The 15,558-nt window shown below is 47.6% G+C and overlaps 1 protein-coding gene across 5 annotated transcripts in view; it reads right to left on the bottom strand.

The window, feature by feature from the left end:
* Positions 1–13,824, bottom strand: part of LOC115094055 (sodium- and chloride-dependent neutral and basic amino acid transporter B(0+)-like) — a 440,377-nt gene extending 426,553 nt beyond the window's left edge. For 4 of the 5 annotated variants that reach the window (XM_029606713.1, XM_029606709.1, XM_029606712.1 and 1 more), the window contains exon 1: positions 12,812–12,882. In XM_029606713.1, the coding sequence (XP_029462573.1) occupies positions 12,812–12,856 (45 nt within the window). In that variant the 5' untranslated portion in view covers positions 12,857–12,882. Of the gene's footprint in view, positions 1–12,811; positions 12,883–13,690 lie in introns of those variants that run through there. The other variant, XM_029606711.1, reaches the window with a different exon arrangement.
* Between the last annotated feature and the right edge of the window lie 1,734 nt (positions 13,825–15,558).

Genomic DNA, 15,558 nt, shown 5'->3' with positions numbered 1-15,558 from the left:
GGGAGGACGTACCTCAATCCCTTAGAAAAAAATTAGGCAGCGTAAATATATTGATATTTTTTAGCTTTTGGAGGGCCATAGGGGGAAGAGGAAGGACAAAAAGAAGAAAGGGAGGGTGGAGCACTTTCCTGGTATACAAAAGAAGGTCGTGCACAATGTACTCAATTAGAGTTGATCATTTTTATGCTTGGCTAGTGTAGTTGAGTGTCATGATCCGTCGCAGTATGGGCCTCTACTGGCTTATGCCGATGCCATATTGGCCGCCAGTAAGGTGTATGAAGGGTGGTCGTGGCTCAACTACGATGAGCATTTCTGTGATCGTATGAAGGAAAACAAATTTATGTGTGGGGTACGCAGGATGTGGGGCTGTGGTTGACCCAGATGAACTCCATGGTATCTTCTGCTTCTGGAAGTAGCATGGGTGGGGCTGTCGGTGGCACAGTTGGGTGGCCATTTCGTTCAGCTTCTGCGCAGGGTGGCGTGGGAAGAGCTGGGACTGTGCCCCTCGACGTGTGCTGGCGGTTAAATCATTCCACCTGTAACTTTCCGGACTGCAAATTCTGGCAAGCTTGCTCGTGTTGCAGTGCCAGTCACCCCATTACAAAATGTCCAAAGTGGTCTGGGGACGCGGCCAGCGGGAGATCCGCTGTTAAGTGCTCCTCTAAGTGAAATTGGTGGGTTGGCTCTGACTCCCATTAGAGTTGTGGCCTTATTGCCATGGCTGAGACTATATCCTACGATTGATGTTGCATTACTTTTGTTTCATGGGTTCAGTTCAGTTTTCAAATTAATTTTTCGGATCCTGTTGGGGTCGGATGCAGGCAAAATTGTCTCTCCACTAGGAAACTGAAGCATGTTGTCCGTGACAAATTGAGGGTTGAAATTGAACTGGGAAGGATTGGGGGTCCTTTTGTGGAACCTCCATTTGATGAGATGGTCGTCTGCTTTGTCGGTGGTTCCTAAAAAGGATTTTGGGAAATTTTGTCTGATTCATAATCTTTCATTCCTGGAAGGCAATTCCATTATTGATTTTATTCTGCATGACCTGTGTACTGTCCGGTATGCTTCCTTCGACTCAGCTGTTCAAAATGTTTGGCATTGTGGAAAGGGTGCTTTGATGGCTAAGGTGGACATTGAGTCCACTTTCCAACTTTTACCTGTCCATCCAGGGAGTTTTCCATTATTGGGCTTCTGTTTCGATGATGAATTTTACTTCGACAAATACTTGCCTATGGGGTGCTCCATCGCTTGTATGTACTTCGAGGAATTTGGTATATTTGTCCATTGGGTAGTCACTAAGAAGGTGAAAGCACAGAACTTCGTCCATTTGGATGACTTTCTGTTTGTTGGGAAGGAATCTGTGTGGGATTGCGTGGAAACATTAAAATGCTTTCATGATACCACTTCGGAGTTTGGCATCCCTATTGCAGAGAATAAGACAGAAGGGCCTTGTACACACCTGGTCTTCTTGGGTATCAAGATAGATTCTGTGGAAATGATCTCTCGTTTGCCTGTTGAAAAGGTCGAGAGCTAGAGGGTCTTGGTAGGTAGGACCTTACTTTGTAAAAAATTGACCTTGTGTCAGCTTGTTGTGACCGTTGCTGCCCGATGTCTCCACTCCACCCTCCTTACCTCTTTGGCAACTCCCTCCTGAGTTGATGGAAGTTTGGCTGCCTCGGCGTCATCTTGCCGACCTCCGGCGTTCCTGAACCGGCTAGACGCTGCCTTCCGCCATGTTCTCCTGAGGCCTAAGGGCGTGTGCACGGTGTGGCCCAGACTCAAATATCAGCAATGGCGCGAACCTCAGGGGCATCACCCTGAGATGACATCATCATTTTCGGATATTTATAGGTCTTTCATTTCGCTAACTAATCGAGTTAGCAAAGGGCTCCTGGTGCATGGCTCATTGGCTGAAGGAGTGGAAAATGTTGGGAGTCACCAAGAATATCTCTTTCTTGGAATTGTTCTCAATTGTAGTTTTGGTCTGTCTCTGGGATTCACGTCTGCATGACAGCAAGGTAGTTTTTTGGTCCGGCAACTTAGGCAATATGGAGGTCATTCATAAGCGGTGAGCGAAATGTTTATTGGTGTCAGATTTGTTGCGGGAATTTCTGTTGTAATATTTGGTATTGAATATTACTGCATGGGTTCATCATGTTGGGAAGTGCTAGGAGAGCGGTTCCACTTTCCATGGGATTGTGTGTTCTTGGGCCATGGCTCGACCCCAGCGGAACTCCGAAGAGGAGCCAAGGCAGGTGAGGCATGCCCGAGCATGGGCTAGACAGGAACAAGGATGGACTGAAGACAAACAATGGAATCTGGAGCAGGAACAGGACTAGAACAAAGACAATGATGACTGAAGGTACTGACCCTCCACTGGACCTGCACACTTCAGAAAGACCATCAACGCAATGGTGGTCTTTGAACGGTCCTCTGACCATTCCAAGCCCTTTCGAACCTGCTGCTGGGTAACGGGAAGAAGCGGCAGGCCGGACGGAGGCAAGGGACAAGCGAAGACACTTGGACGAAGGCAAAGACTCAGGAGCAAGGTACTGAAGACGAAGACTCAGGTGCAAGGTTCAAGAACACAGTCAAGTTCTAGGTTGAGGCTGCGATGCAGCGCGCCCTGCAAAGTCCACCCACAGGACTGGTCACGGACCACACTGGATGTGGGGCAGACTCCAGGTGAGATAGTGGAGCAAGTGAGAGGAACATGTCCCAGGAACTGCAGAGGCCTGCACCAGGGCGCACCCTACACAGCCGCCTGTGGCTGGTCATGGACCATGCTGGGATGGCACAGGTTCAAGCAGAGACTGAACATGGCGGAGCAGACGCAAGGGACTCCATAGACCAGGGACAAGGCTTCAGGCAGAAGTCTCCCAGAGGCTTGCACTGCAGCTGTGAGGAAGGCCTTGTACCATGAGGTGCCTTACTCAGCCTGCCCATGGGGCTAGTCGCGGACCATGACATGGCACATCAGGAAAGGTGGCGACGAGGAACCAGGGGTTCAGGACATCTGGACTGGATCACAGACATCAGGAATGGAAGACGGACATCTGGGCTGGATCATGGACATCAGGAATGGAAGACAGACATCAAGAATGACCATGGACATCAAGAACGGAGACGGACATCTGGACTGGTTCAAGGACATCAGGAATGGAAGACGGACATCTGGGCTGGATCACGGACAACAGGAACTGGGTCACAGGCATCTGGATGAGACATGGAGCTCCAACAGAGAACAAGGAGCACAGGACCTTGAAGAAGAGCTGGAACAGAAATGACTCCTGGAGCGAAGGACAGGAACATCCAGGAGCGTCTAACTCCTTGCAAAGGCAAAGCTGAACTGAACGCTGAGACCTTTTGTAGGGCTGAAGAAGACTACGCCTGGGGTGGAGCTTGCAGGGGCCACCTGGCTGGCCTTTTAAAAGGCAAGGAGAGGCTCGCGCCCATGCCTAGGGGAATCCAGGAAGAAGAGCAGGAAGCAGGTCATCGGCGTCCGCCACATGGAGGGACCAGGACGGAGCAAGGCAGGCAATAGAAGCGGCTCCATGCTGCGAAGAAGAAAGAGAGGACGCAGGAAGAGCAGGAAGGCTGCAGGCACCGACAGGGATGGCTTCCCTGCCGGCTGAAGACCCCGGCAGCAGCAAGGACGACTCCTTTGCTGTCCGAGGAGCCCAGGAGGAAGCAGAAGTGGCTGTGATGGTCACAGCCGTGTGGGAAGGCTCCTGGTGGCTCGGCCCCGCCGCGCAGGGCAGGAGAAGAACACAGCTTCCGTGCCGCATTGGGGAGAGCAGGAGACTTCCGCGGCCTCCGGACCATGGAGGATGGCGGAGGAGCGCCGCACTGAAGAGGACATCAGCGGCCCGACTGGCCGCGAAGGTAGGGGGCCTGCCCGTGCTCGTCGCAGGCAGGTTCACGACACATCATGTGCCTGGAGTTTCTAACGCTTTAGCTGTTTCTCTTTCTTGTTGCAAATGGACCTTGTTTCAAATGCTTCCTCCGGAGGCAGATCAGTGCAGAGCGTCTGTACCGTCTTTCCTTTGGCAGTTTGGTTCCTGGAATCATGGAAGCTGCTCCGGGCATCATTAGTTCCTTCCACCTGGACCAGTTATGTGAAGGCAGCGAACAAGGTGGTGTCTTTCATTGTCACCTTGGGGTGGCGGGTGGGTCCTGTTTCTGACACGTTCCTTTTGCGGTTTATCAAGCAAGCAAAGGCGGATGGGGTGTCCAAGGCCGTGGTTTCTCAGCAATTGTCAGGCTACTCCTTTTTCATGCGGGCCCATGGATGGGGTTTTCCCATGGTTAGATTTTTGATTCGCCGCATATTAATCGGGATGGTCTTGGTGATCGGTGCAGGAATCGGATGGGAGAATACCCATTACCCGTGATTTTTGCTTCAGTTATGGGATGAGCTATCAAGTATTTGTGCTTCTGAGTACGAATGTTGCCTGTTTCGCTTGGAATTTGTGCTGGCTTTTTTCAGGGCCTTTTGTGTTAGTGAGCTGTCGCCAAGGCGACTCAAGGAGATGAGTCCTCGGGCCTGACACTGCGTCATGTTACACTTCAGCACGGTTCGATAATATTCATTCCCAGGTTGAAAACAGATCAGGAGGGTAGGGGTGCGTTGGTGGTCCTCAGAGCTATTCTGGGTTTGCGTACATGTCCGGATGCCAATTCTGATGCATTTTGTCAAGTTTACCCCACGGGTGGATCTCGCTATTTGGTACATTGTGACTTATGGCCGTTGACTAAGTACCAATTTGCAACGGTCTTACATTATGGACTGACAGTGATCGGGCTGCAAGTTACCAGGTTCTGGACCCTTTCCTTTCGTATTGGAGCTGTGACGGTTGCAGCTTCATCAGGTTTATTAGGGAGAATAATATAAAGAATTGGGTGATGGTAATCTGATGCCTTTGTGGGGGTATGGTTGCCCTGTGCCCTCATAATGTGTTATGGCACTAATTGTTCTCTTTTCAGGTCCTGCATGTGAGGGAACACTTGTTTGGATAGTGGGCCACTCTTATGTCGTGTGGGCCTACAAGCATGCTCATGGGCATCCTTATGGAATTCAGTTGGACTTGGGGTGGTATGGGGTTATTATTTTTTGGCTGGGTCATAGGGGTATGCACTGGGATGAATTCCTTGTTTGTGCCATGGAATTGTTAGTTTTGGGCACCCACACATTTTAATTATCCATTTCAGGGGTAATGACTGGGGTAAGATGTCTGGCTGTCAGTTTATGAGTATGGTCAGAAAGGACTTGATGTCCTCTTCCCTTTTGTTACCAGGTGCAGCAATTTGTTGGTCTGATATAGTTCCAAGGCCTGCTGAGTTTAATAGGAAAATGTGGCGCAGATGCCGAGCCAAGGCTAATCAACAGATTGGCTCTTGGCTGGTTGCCATGGGGTGGGGGGTGTTATCACATTAAGCATGATTGATGATGGGACCTCGGTGAGGGTCTATTTAGGGCTGAAGGAGTCCACTAGTCCTTCACTGGGTTGGACTTGTTTTTGAATTCCATTCAGGAGGCCTTGGAAGCTATTGTTCGTGGTGATCCTGGCCACATCTTTGGGGGCACAGGTAAGGGGTACCTGTGCCTGTGGTGGGTAGCCTGAGCCGATTGGGGGTTCAGCCAGGGGTTCAACGGCTGGTTGACTTGACGGTGGTCATGTCAAGAATTCCTGTGGGAACAACTGGATGCAGTTGTACCACATTCAGCTCCTTGCTGGTTAGTGGCGGAGGTCGTGGGTATGTTCAATGTTAGTAATGTCTAGGGATGTGAATCATAGAAACATAGAAACAGAAATGACGGCAGAAGAAGACCAAACGGCCCATCGAGTCTGCCCAGCAAGCTACGCACTTTATCCATTTTTTTCCCCTTTTTCTCTCTCCCACCTGTTACTATTGGCTTCCAGTACCCTCCAGCCCTAATTCCCCTCCACCCAATTTAGAGAGCAGCTCCGTATCTGCATCCAAGTGACATCCAGCTCAATTAGGGGTAGCAACCTCTGTAACAAGCAGGCCACCCCCTTGCCCCATACTCTTACCCACCCCTGTTTTTATTTTTTTTGTTTTGTTTTATTTTTTTTTTGGAAATAGCAGCCCTCCATCCTTCCGCTCCGTGAAGGTGGAACACCAACTACTGGCCACTGGCATTCCCGCTCCGTGAATGCCTCTGTGGCTACTGCCGCTCCGTGCAGTGTTTGAATGCCGCTGTGGCTACTGTCGCTCCGTGCAGTGTTTGAATGCCTCCACTTTATTCACGCCCTCTAGACTTGATGGATCCACAGTGTTTATCCCATGCCCCTTTGAAGTCGTTCACAGTTTTAGACTTCACCACTTCCTCTGGAAGGGCATTCCAGGCATCCACCACCCTTTCCGTGAAGAAATACTTCCTGACATTGGTTCTTAGTCTTCCTCCCTGGAGCCTCAGCTCGTGACCTCTGGTTCTGCTGATTTTTTTCTGATGGAAAAGGTTTGTCGTTGTCTTTGGATCATTAAAGTTTTTCAAGTATCTGAAAGTCTGAATCATATCACCCCTGCTCCTCCTTTCCTCCAGGGAGTACATATTTAGATTCTTCAATCTCTCCTCGTATGTCATCCTATGAAGACCCTCCACCTTCCTGGCCGCCCTTCTCTGTACTGCTTCCATCTTGTCCTTGTCTCTTTGTAGATACGGTTTCCAGAACTGAACACAGTACTCCAGGTGTTGCCTCACCAAGGATCTGTACAAGGGGATAATCACTTCCCTTTTCTTACTTGATATTCCTCTCTATGCATCCCAGCATTCTTCTGGCTTTTGCTATCGCCTTGTCGCATTGTTTCGCAGACTTCATATCATTAGACACTATCACCCCAAGGTCTCTCTCCTGCTCCGTGCCATCAGCCTTTCCCCCCCCCCCCAATCGAATACAGTTCATTCGGATTTCCACTCCCCATATGCATGACTTTGCACTTCTTGGCATTGAATCTCAGCTGCCATATCTTCGACCACTCTTCCAGTTTCCTTAAATCCCGTCTCATTCTCTCCACTCCTTCCGGCATGTCCACTCTGTTGCAGATCTTAGTGTCATCAGCAAAAAGACAAACCTTACCTTCTATCCCGTCTGCAATGTCGCTCACAAAGATATTGAACAGGACCGGTCCCAACACCGATCCTTGCGGTACACCACTTAAAACCGCTCTCTCTTCAGAGAAAGTTCCATTTACCATCACGCATTGTTTTCTGTCCGTCAACCAGTTTTCAATCCAGGTCACCACCTCAGCACTCACTCCTAAGCTTCTCATTTTATTCACCAGTCTCCTGTGTGGAACCGTATCAAAAGCTTTGCTGAAATCCAAGTAGATGACATCGAGCGCTATTCCTCGATCCAATTCCTTGGTTACCCAGTGAAAAAAGTCAGATTTGTCTGACAGGATCTTCCTCTGGTGAATCCATGCTGCCTCTGGTCCATCAATTCTCTGGACTGTAGATAGTTCACTATTCTCTCTTTCAACAGTGACTCCATTACTTTACCCACCACCGAAGTGAGGCTAACCGGTCTGTAGTTACCAGCCTCCTCTCTGTTCCCACTCTTGTGAAGCGGGACCACCACTGCTCTTCTCCAATCACTCGGCACCACTCCCGTTTCTAGGGATCTATTGAACAGGTCGCACAGCGGTCCCGCCAGCACATCTCTGAGCTCCCTCAGTATCCTTGGATGAATCCCATCAGGCCCCATGGCTTTGTCCACTTTCAGATTCTTTAGCTCTTCCCATACATTATCTACTGTAAATGGATTTTCATCTGTTCCACTTCCCTCCAGTTTCTTGTTGTGTAGAGGTGGTCCTTCTCCAGGGTCTTCTTTAGTGAACACAGAGCTGAAGTATTTGTTTAATATTTCTGCCATTTCTTCGTCTCTCTCCACACATTGATCATTTACACCTTTCAATTTCACTATACCACTTTGGACTTTTCTCTTTTCGCTGATGTATCTGAAAAATGTTTTGTCACCATATTTTATCTCCTTGGCAATCCTCTCTTCCGCTTGATTTTTTGCCAACTTGATTAATTTTTTCGTCTCCCTCAGTTGAATCAAATATTCTTCTTTGTGCTCCTCCCTTTGGGATCTTTTATATTTCTTGTATGCTGTTCTTTTAGCTTTAATTTTGTCAGCCACCTCCTTTGAGAACCAAATAGGTTTCATTTTTCTTTTGCTTTTCTTTACATTTCTAACATATAGAGCAGTTGCCTTGGCGATTGCTCCTTTTAGATTGGTCCACTGCTGATCCACATCTCTCTCATTTTCCCATCCATTTAGTTCTTCCTCTAGGTACTTCCCCATTTCCTCAAAGTCTGTGTTTTTGAACTGTAAAACTCTGGTCTTTGTGCTTCTTTTCCATATTCTTTTAGTGATATTAAACCATACCATTTGGTGATCACTGGTGCTGAGGTGGGCGCCCACCTTGACATCAGAGACGTTATCTCCATCATTGAGCACTAAGTCGAGTATAGTTCCTTCTCTCGTGGGTTCCAATACCATTTGTTTGAACAAAGATGCTTGCATGGCATCCACTATTGCTCTACTGTTTTTAGATTCTGCAGATGGCATTTTCCAGTCTACATCTGGCATATTAAAGTCACCAACGATCACCACTTCCCCCTTCTTACTTATCTTATGGATGTCTTCAACCAGATCTCTGTCCAGCTCTTCCTTTTGGTTTGGAGGCCTGTAAACCACTCCAATATATATGGATGCTCCATTATCTTTTTTTAGGTCAACCCATAGTGCTTCTTCCTTGCCCCAACTTCCTTGCAGCTCAGATGCTTGGATATTATTTCTGACATAAAGAGCCACACCTCCCCCTTTTCTATCCACTCTGTCCTTCCTTAACAAGTTATAGCCTGGTATTGCCGTATCCCAATCATGAGATTCTGTGAACCATGTCTCTGTGATAGCAACGATGTCCAGTTCTGCCTCCGTCATTAGGGCCTGCAGATCTGGGATTTTATTTCCCAAACTATGAGCATTTGTAGTCATAGCTTTCCAGGTACTCTCTTTAAGGTTATTGCTTTTCCTGTACTCCTTATGAGACTTTAGTTGAGATTTGTTATTCACTTCACTCTTTCCTTTTGCAGTTGTGCCATTGATGACAGAGTTATCCATCTCAATTAGCTTTTTCTTTTGGTTATGGATCTTGAAATTCTGCATGCATTGGTATTTTCTCTTTTCTGGTAACACGTCAATGTTTTTTCTCTAGAACTCCTTCAGTTATTAATATAGGGAGGGCTTTATGTTCTTGTTGCATTTGATACTGTGTGTGTCTCCTTGTTACAGGTCTAATTCTAGCAGAGCCCACCGTGATCCTGGTTTTTAATGATTTACTTGATGACCTGATTGAGTGGGGGGGGGGGGGGGGGTATACTTGTTGGCTTCCCATCTGTCAAGAATGGGTGACTGTGGGACACATGTGTTATCCTGAGTCTACTGTATTTCTTTTTCTTGACTCCTGGTTATTCTTTGGTGTTGGGGAATTATTTTCTGAGTAATGCAATGTGGGTGTAATTCTTGTAATTGAAGCTAATTGAGCTTTAACCTCAGTCAGCTTCGTTTTCAAAGAAGAGAGCTGTGCACAGATCGGGCAAGCTCCAAGTCTCCAGATGCTTTCCCTCAGAATAAAGGCTCTACAACAGTTGCATTGGATAGTTCTCATATTAGTAAATTTTTGGATTGGTATTTCCTTAGCTGTTAACTTACTAATTTATCTTGTTGCTAATGCTAATTTAGTCAGTCTATATTAGAAATCTAACCCCACGGGTAGGGAATCAAACAGTTTAACCTGGGACAAGATGGGTAGAGCAGGACACTTTCTGGAACTTTAATAGTCCTTTAGCTATTAAATGATCCCTCAGCACTTCTGTGCCAATATTAACCAGATTATTAAAGAACAGCTATACAATAATAGAAATGCAGGTATACTGGATCTCAAAAATAAACAGTTTGCAAGGAACAATTACAATTATTATATAATAACAGACCTAGAGAAAGGTATAAAACACAGCAGTTCTACTGCACAGAGAGCCCAGATATTAGTGGAGCACAGAGCAATGAATTTGAAGGAATAGTGAAAGAAAACCAGCAGGGTTTTTTTTGGTTCTTTTCTTTTTTTTCCCCCAGAATCGTTTTTTGACGATTTAAAACAATCGTCAGATATATTTTAAATCGTCAAAAATCGTTAGAGCCGCGATACAATGGCAATTCCCCCGATTTATCGTCAAAAAATCATAAATCGGGGGAGGGGGGAGGGCGGGAAAACCGGCACACCAAAACAACCCTAAAACCCACCCCGACCCTTTAAAACAAATCCCCCACCCTCCCGAACCCCCTCAAAATGTTTTAAATTACCTGGGGTCCAGTGGGGGGGTCCAGGCGCGATCTTCCGCTCTCGGGCCACGGCTGCGTTAATAGAAATGGCGCCGGTGGCCCTTTGTCCTTACCATGTGACAGGGAAAAGGTAGCGCCGGCGCCATTTTGGTTCCTGGTACCCGACGTCACGAGTGCAGGAGATCGCTCCCGGACCCCCGCTGGACCCCCAGGGACTTTTGGCCAGCTTGGGGGGCCTCCTGACCCCCACAAGGCTTGCCAAAAGTCCAGCGGGGGTCCAGAAGTGACCTCCTGCACGCGGGCCGTATTGCCAATATTCAAAATGGCGCCGGTGCTACCTTTGCCCTCACTATGTCATACGGGCGACTTCGGCCCGTATGACATAGTGAGGGCAAAGGTAGCACCGGCGCCATTTTGAATATTGGCAATACGGCCCGCGTGCAGGAGGTCACTCCTGGACCCCCGCTGGACTTTTGGCAAGCCTTGTGGGGGTCAGGAGGCCCCCCAAGCTGGCCAAAAGTCCCTGGGGGTCCAGCGGGGGTCCGGGAGCGATCTCCTGCACTCGTGACGTCGGGTACCAGGAACCAAAATGGCGCCGGCGCTACCTTTTCCCTGTCACATGGTAAGGACAAAGGGCCACCGGCGCCATTTCTATTAACGCAGCCGTGGCCCGAGAGCGTGAGATTGTGCTGGGACCCCCCCACAGGACCCCAGGTAATTTAAAACATTTTGGGGGGGTTCGGGAGGGTGGGGGATTTGTTTTAAAGGGTCGGGGTGGGTTTTAGGGTTGTTTTGGTGTGCCAGTTTTCCCGCCCTTCCCCCTCCCCCCTCCCCTGATAAAACGATTTTTTAACCAAAAATACCATGACGATCAGATTTCCCCCCCACCCCCCAGCCAAAATCGATCGTTAAGACGATCGATCACACGATTCACATCCCTAGTAATGTCAATCGACAGGTTGTGGCCTGGAGGTGCTCATCTTGCTGGTCGGTGGCAAATGGTCAGTCTTGGCTGGTTGTTGCTGGTAGATGGCTCGGGCTCCTGATAGTTATATATGTAATAAAGCTGCAGCCTGGTTTGATCCCACACTGTTGTTTGTGTATTCATTTCTGGATTGTGAAAGGGTGGGCGTGGGAGAAGCAGATGTCCTGGGTGCCAATATTACTGATGCATACATCCTAGCACCAGTCCCCCAACATTTGTTACATTTGTAGCAGGTAGAGTTTTTCTTCTTCTGTTAGGAAGTTTTGATCCTGACTCTACAAACAAGTGATACTTTGTTGCCTTTAACTTTCATACAGCAATTTTATTTGTCACTGCCTGGGGTTATAGATTAAAAATGGTATGCATCTGGCATCTCTTCCCTTTAACTTCCTGTTAGCATTTATTTACAGGCTAATCAATAGTCAAATTAAAGCAAGTTGACATCTGTTCCTTCTATCTGAGTAGAGTTGGCTAAAGTATTTGGGCTTTGACAATCCACTGGACCATCACCCACTATCAGGCCGATGCAATACTGACACACTACAAACATGCATCCAGACTGGACACACTTTTTTTTTTTAACGCATGCAGAATCACCTCTCCTGGGCTATTGTTGCAATAGGCAAATGAACTGCTGCACTAAAAAGGACGCGCTATGGATAAATAGTGCATCCCTAGTGTGCAAATGGTATCAGGTGCCAAGAAGAAGTGGCTGTGCACGGGTTAGGAAAACAGACGCTTGTAAAATTGAGCATTCATTTTCCTAATCTCACTGCCGACAAGACTTTTTAAATTTTTTTTCAGTATTTTGCAGCATTTTCTGTTTTGCTGTAAAATTTGGGGCTCCTTCACTCTTAACGCCATCTGGGGCTGGCATTAATTTTTTAGGGTAAAAATGTGCACGTCGGGCACATGTTCATTTTTTACATAAGGGGTAATAGCTAATACACTCATCAACAGGGCATTTACATGTGATGAGATTAGCTACGAGCTGCTTTGGATGCGCATTTTGGACACGCTAATCCCCTTATTGCATAAAGGGGTTATGGATTCTCATCCAAAACGCACATCCAACTGCGGGTTAACCTGTGCACTAGCCTAAGCACACAGTATTGCATCGGCCTGTATGTGTGAGATTTCCTTCTGTCATACCATTCCCCCCCCCCCCCCCCAGTGTTCCTCTTGTTAAATTTTGCTGATCTAATTCATCATGGAGCAGCCTTAACATTAACACTTCCCATTCATTCCTCTTTAATGTGTTCATCTGTCCTTTCTTATATTTAAAATGTTTCAACACTTATTTAAGGCCTGGGGAGGGGGACCAGCCTTTCCTCTCTGCCAAATTCTAAACTGTCAGGGTCTTTCCTCGCTGAACGGCATTCAAAGTCCTAAGCCCTGGGTCCCTGAGAGATCTGTCATACCTTCTTGCTCCTCTTAATAGTTGTAATCATACCTGTGCGCTGACTTGGCTCAGCGAGCCCACACCTACACCTGCCATTTCGGCCGACGCCAGTGGAGCCGTTTCTAGGCAACCCTCAGCAACGGCTTTGGAACGCCTTTGGTCGCCGCCCTCCCCTCCCCCCTCACTTTTCAAGGATGCTTTTGGATGGGCCATGGAACTGAGGGGCAGACGGAGGCTACCGTCGTCTTGTAAATACTGATTTTCACCTCGCTGCCGATTCACAAAGCATTTTGCCCGGAGGCAAAACATATTTGCCCGTTCCTCCCTTCTTTATTTATGCAATTAAAAGCTTTAATGGGATCTAATACTCCTTCTTTGGCATTTACCATTTTTCTTTTAAAGCTACTCCTATTAGCTGGATCAGGGTTCTTAGGACCCCTTCTGGTGAAGGCCACCAAAATCCCCTGGGTTTTAACATGTTTTAGGGGGGGTTAAGTTCTTACATCGGCAGGGCTTCCATCGGGGCATTTTCTATTTTTAAAACTTGCTCTGGAAGGCAGGGAGGTGAGATCAGTCAGGTGCCCAGTGTGTCCAACCTTTGTTTTGTTTTAATTTTGCTTAGTTTAACTTACTTTACCTTAATGGATAGCCCCCCACCCCCATTAATGACATCACAGACTGCGGCCAAGAGGTGCTCACCTCGGCGTCGGACTTTCCTAAAGCGCCGACGTCAATTGCAGCCATTTTATTCAAAACTGCGGCGGCACAAAATTCAGAGACTCACCCGACAGCCCCACGCTGCTGCAGGAAACCGGCAGTGGCAGCCGCCCGCCACTCAGCTTCCCCTCCATCAGCTGATTCGGCCCACTCTGGAAAACAAACTCCCAGTCTCACGGTGCGGCCGCCCTCGCACCTTGTGGCCTTACCTACCCGGGTTATTTGCAGGAGGGTCGGCTCCTTCAGCAGCGCAATGCCGCTTCACTCATACCGGCCCTCTCCCCTTACAGATCACTCCTATCACGGGTCTCTCGCTCTTGCTTCGCGCCTCCCTGCCGCCACTCCATCCAGGGTCTTCCCTTTGCGCCCTCACCTGCGGACCTTGTTGAGAGGACTGGCAGACCTGCTTGCCACCTCCCTCTTAGATCTGCCCATCGTTACCTGGTTTCAATGCAGCCTATTTTCATCAGCTGGCTCAGGTCGCTTCACCATCCACAGACCACCAACAAGCCTCCAGACAGAGCCCCAGGTCATTAGGGTTTTTTTTTTGCATCCTATTTACATCAGTTATCCAGGTAACTTCAGACAACAATATTTCTAGTTAGCTGGATAACTGTATTTTATTTATTATTTATTTCATATAGCTCCTTACCCATTATTCCAACAAGGCATCAATGCAGGTTGCAATAGAGTTATTCAGCTAATTCTTACCAGAAAACTAAAATAAGAAACTAACAGGTGGAGGATAACCGACCTCTCCTCCCTCCTGTTCCCTAGGATAAAAAAAAAATATAATGGCACAGACCAAGAAAGCCCATCTCCCAACCTCCAAGATACATTTTTTAAAAGCATAGGCTGAGCAACTCAAATACCCACTCTCTTCATCCTCTACCTTGAAAAACATCTTGCTGCAAATCCCCATGCCCCCACCCCCTCCCGTGAACTGGATAAGAGACTTGGAAGCCCAGTAGAAGGAAGAGCCTGCTGGTTGAATACTAAGTGCCATTCCAGCACATTTTTTAAGATTGGAGGGGGGGGAGGCAGCACATTCCACTTATGCTGCACTATATGTTTTAAAATATCACGGAGGGGTGGGAGGGGATGCCACTTGGCCCACTCTACATTTTTTTTTTATCCTGAGTTGTGGGAGGGAACATTTACCAGATGCCGCTGGCTTCTACTTTTTTAAATCAATATTCAAAAGCCCAGTGAGCGGCAAAGTTACCTAGGTAACATTATTCTGGGTAACTTTCGCTGAGTATATTCAGCTGTACTTTTTATTCAAATAAATGCAGTTGAATATTCTGCTTAAATAATCTAAGTGTTTTGTTTTTTAATTTCACTTTTCAGGCACATCAATGTGGATTACATTTAGGCACTGTAGGTATTTCCATATACCCAGCGGGTTTACAGTCTAAGGTCTAGAGCCACTAAGCTGCAAAGTTTTTTCATGGAAAGGGTTCCACTATTGTGGAAGGGGTCACTGCAATAGTGGGGCCCCTCCCCTGAAAAACATTCATGGTTCTATGGCACATACTTTTGTTTCACAGGCAAACACCGTGGAGCAAAAGAATGCACCTAGTGGGCCTTTAGTGTGATGGCGGTCCCAACCTCAAGGGACCACCATCACCTTAAAGGGCCTCTGGCCCCTCAAAAAAATCTCATGGCCACTTGGGGAGGTTAAGCAGGGGTCAGTGCTGACCCTCGTCTCAATCCAGGGCTACCTGTTGAGGTGGCCCTGATTCCCGAAAGTGAAAAAATAGTTAAAATGTTGCTGTATGATGATGATCCTGGCCCCTCCACATCCCCAATCATCAATAAAACTTAGGTTCCCAGCCCTCCTTACTATATACACTCCTCCCCCAAGCCAAAAATAGGTTCCTGCCCCTTCCTATACACTCTCCCATCCCTGAAGTAAAAAATAGAGTTCTAATCCCCCTTCCCATATCCACTCTCCCAAGTCAAAAATAGGGTCCCGCCCCCTTCCTATACCAACTTCACAAGTAAAAAGTTAGGTCCAGGCTTCCACCTCCACCCAGAAAGCTAAAAAAAATATTTAGAGTCCAGGTTTCTACTCATCT

This window comes from Rhinatrema bivittatum, chromosome 6 (genome assembly GCF_901001135.1).
Source record: "Rhinatrema bivittatum chromosome 6, aRhiBiv1.1, whole genome shotgun sequence".
Taxonomy (NCBI): Eukaryota; Metazoa; Chordata; class Amphibia; order Gymnophiona; family Rhinatrematidae; genus Rhinatrema; species Rhinatrema bivittatum.
Note: the sequence above shows the minus strand (reverse complement) of the source record. Positions and strands in the feature narration are given on the sequence as shown.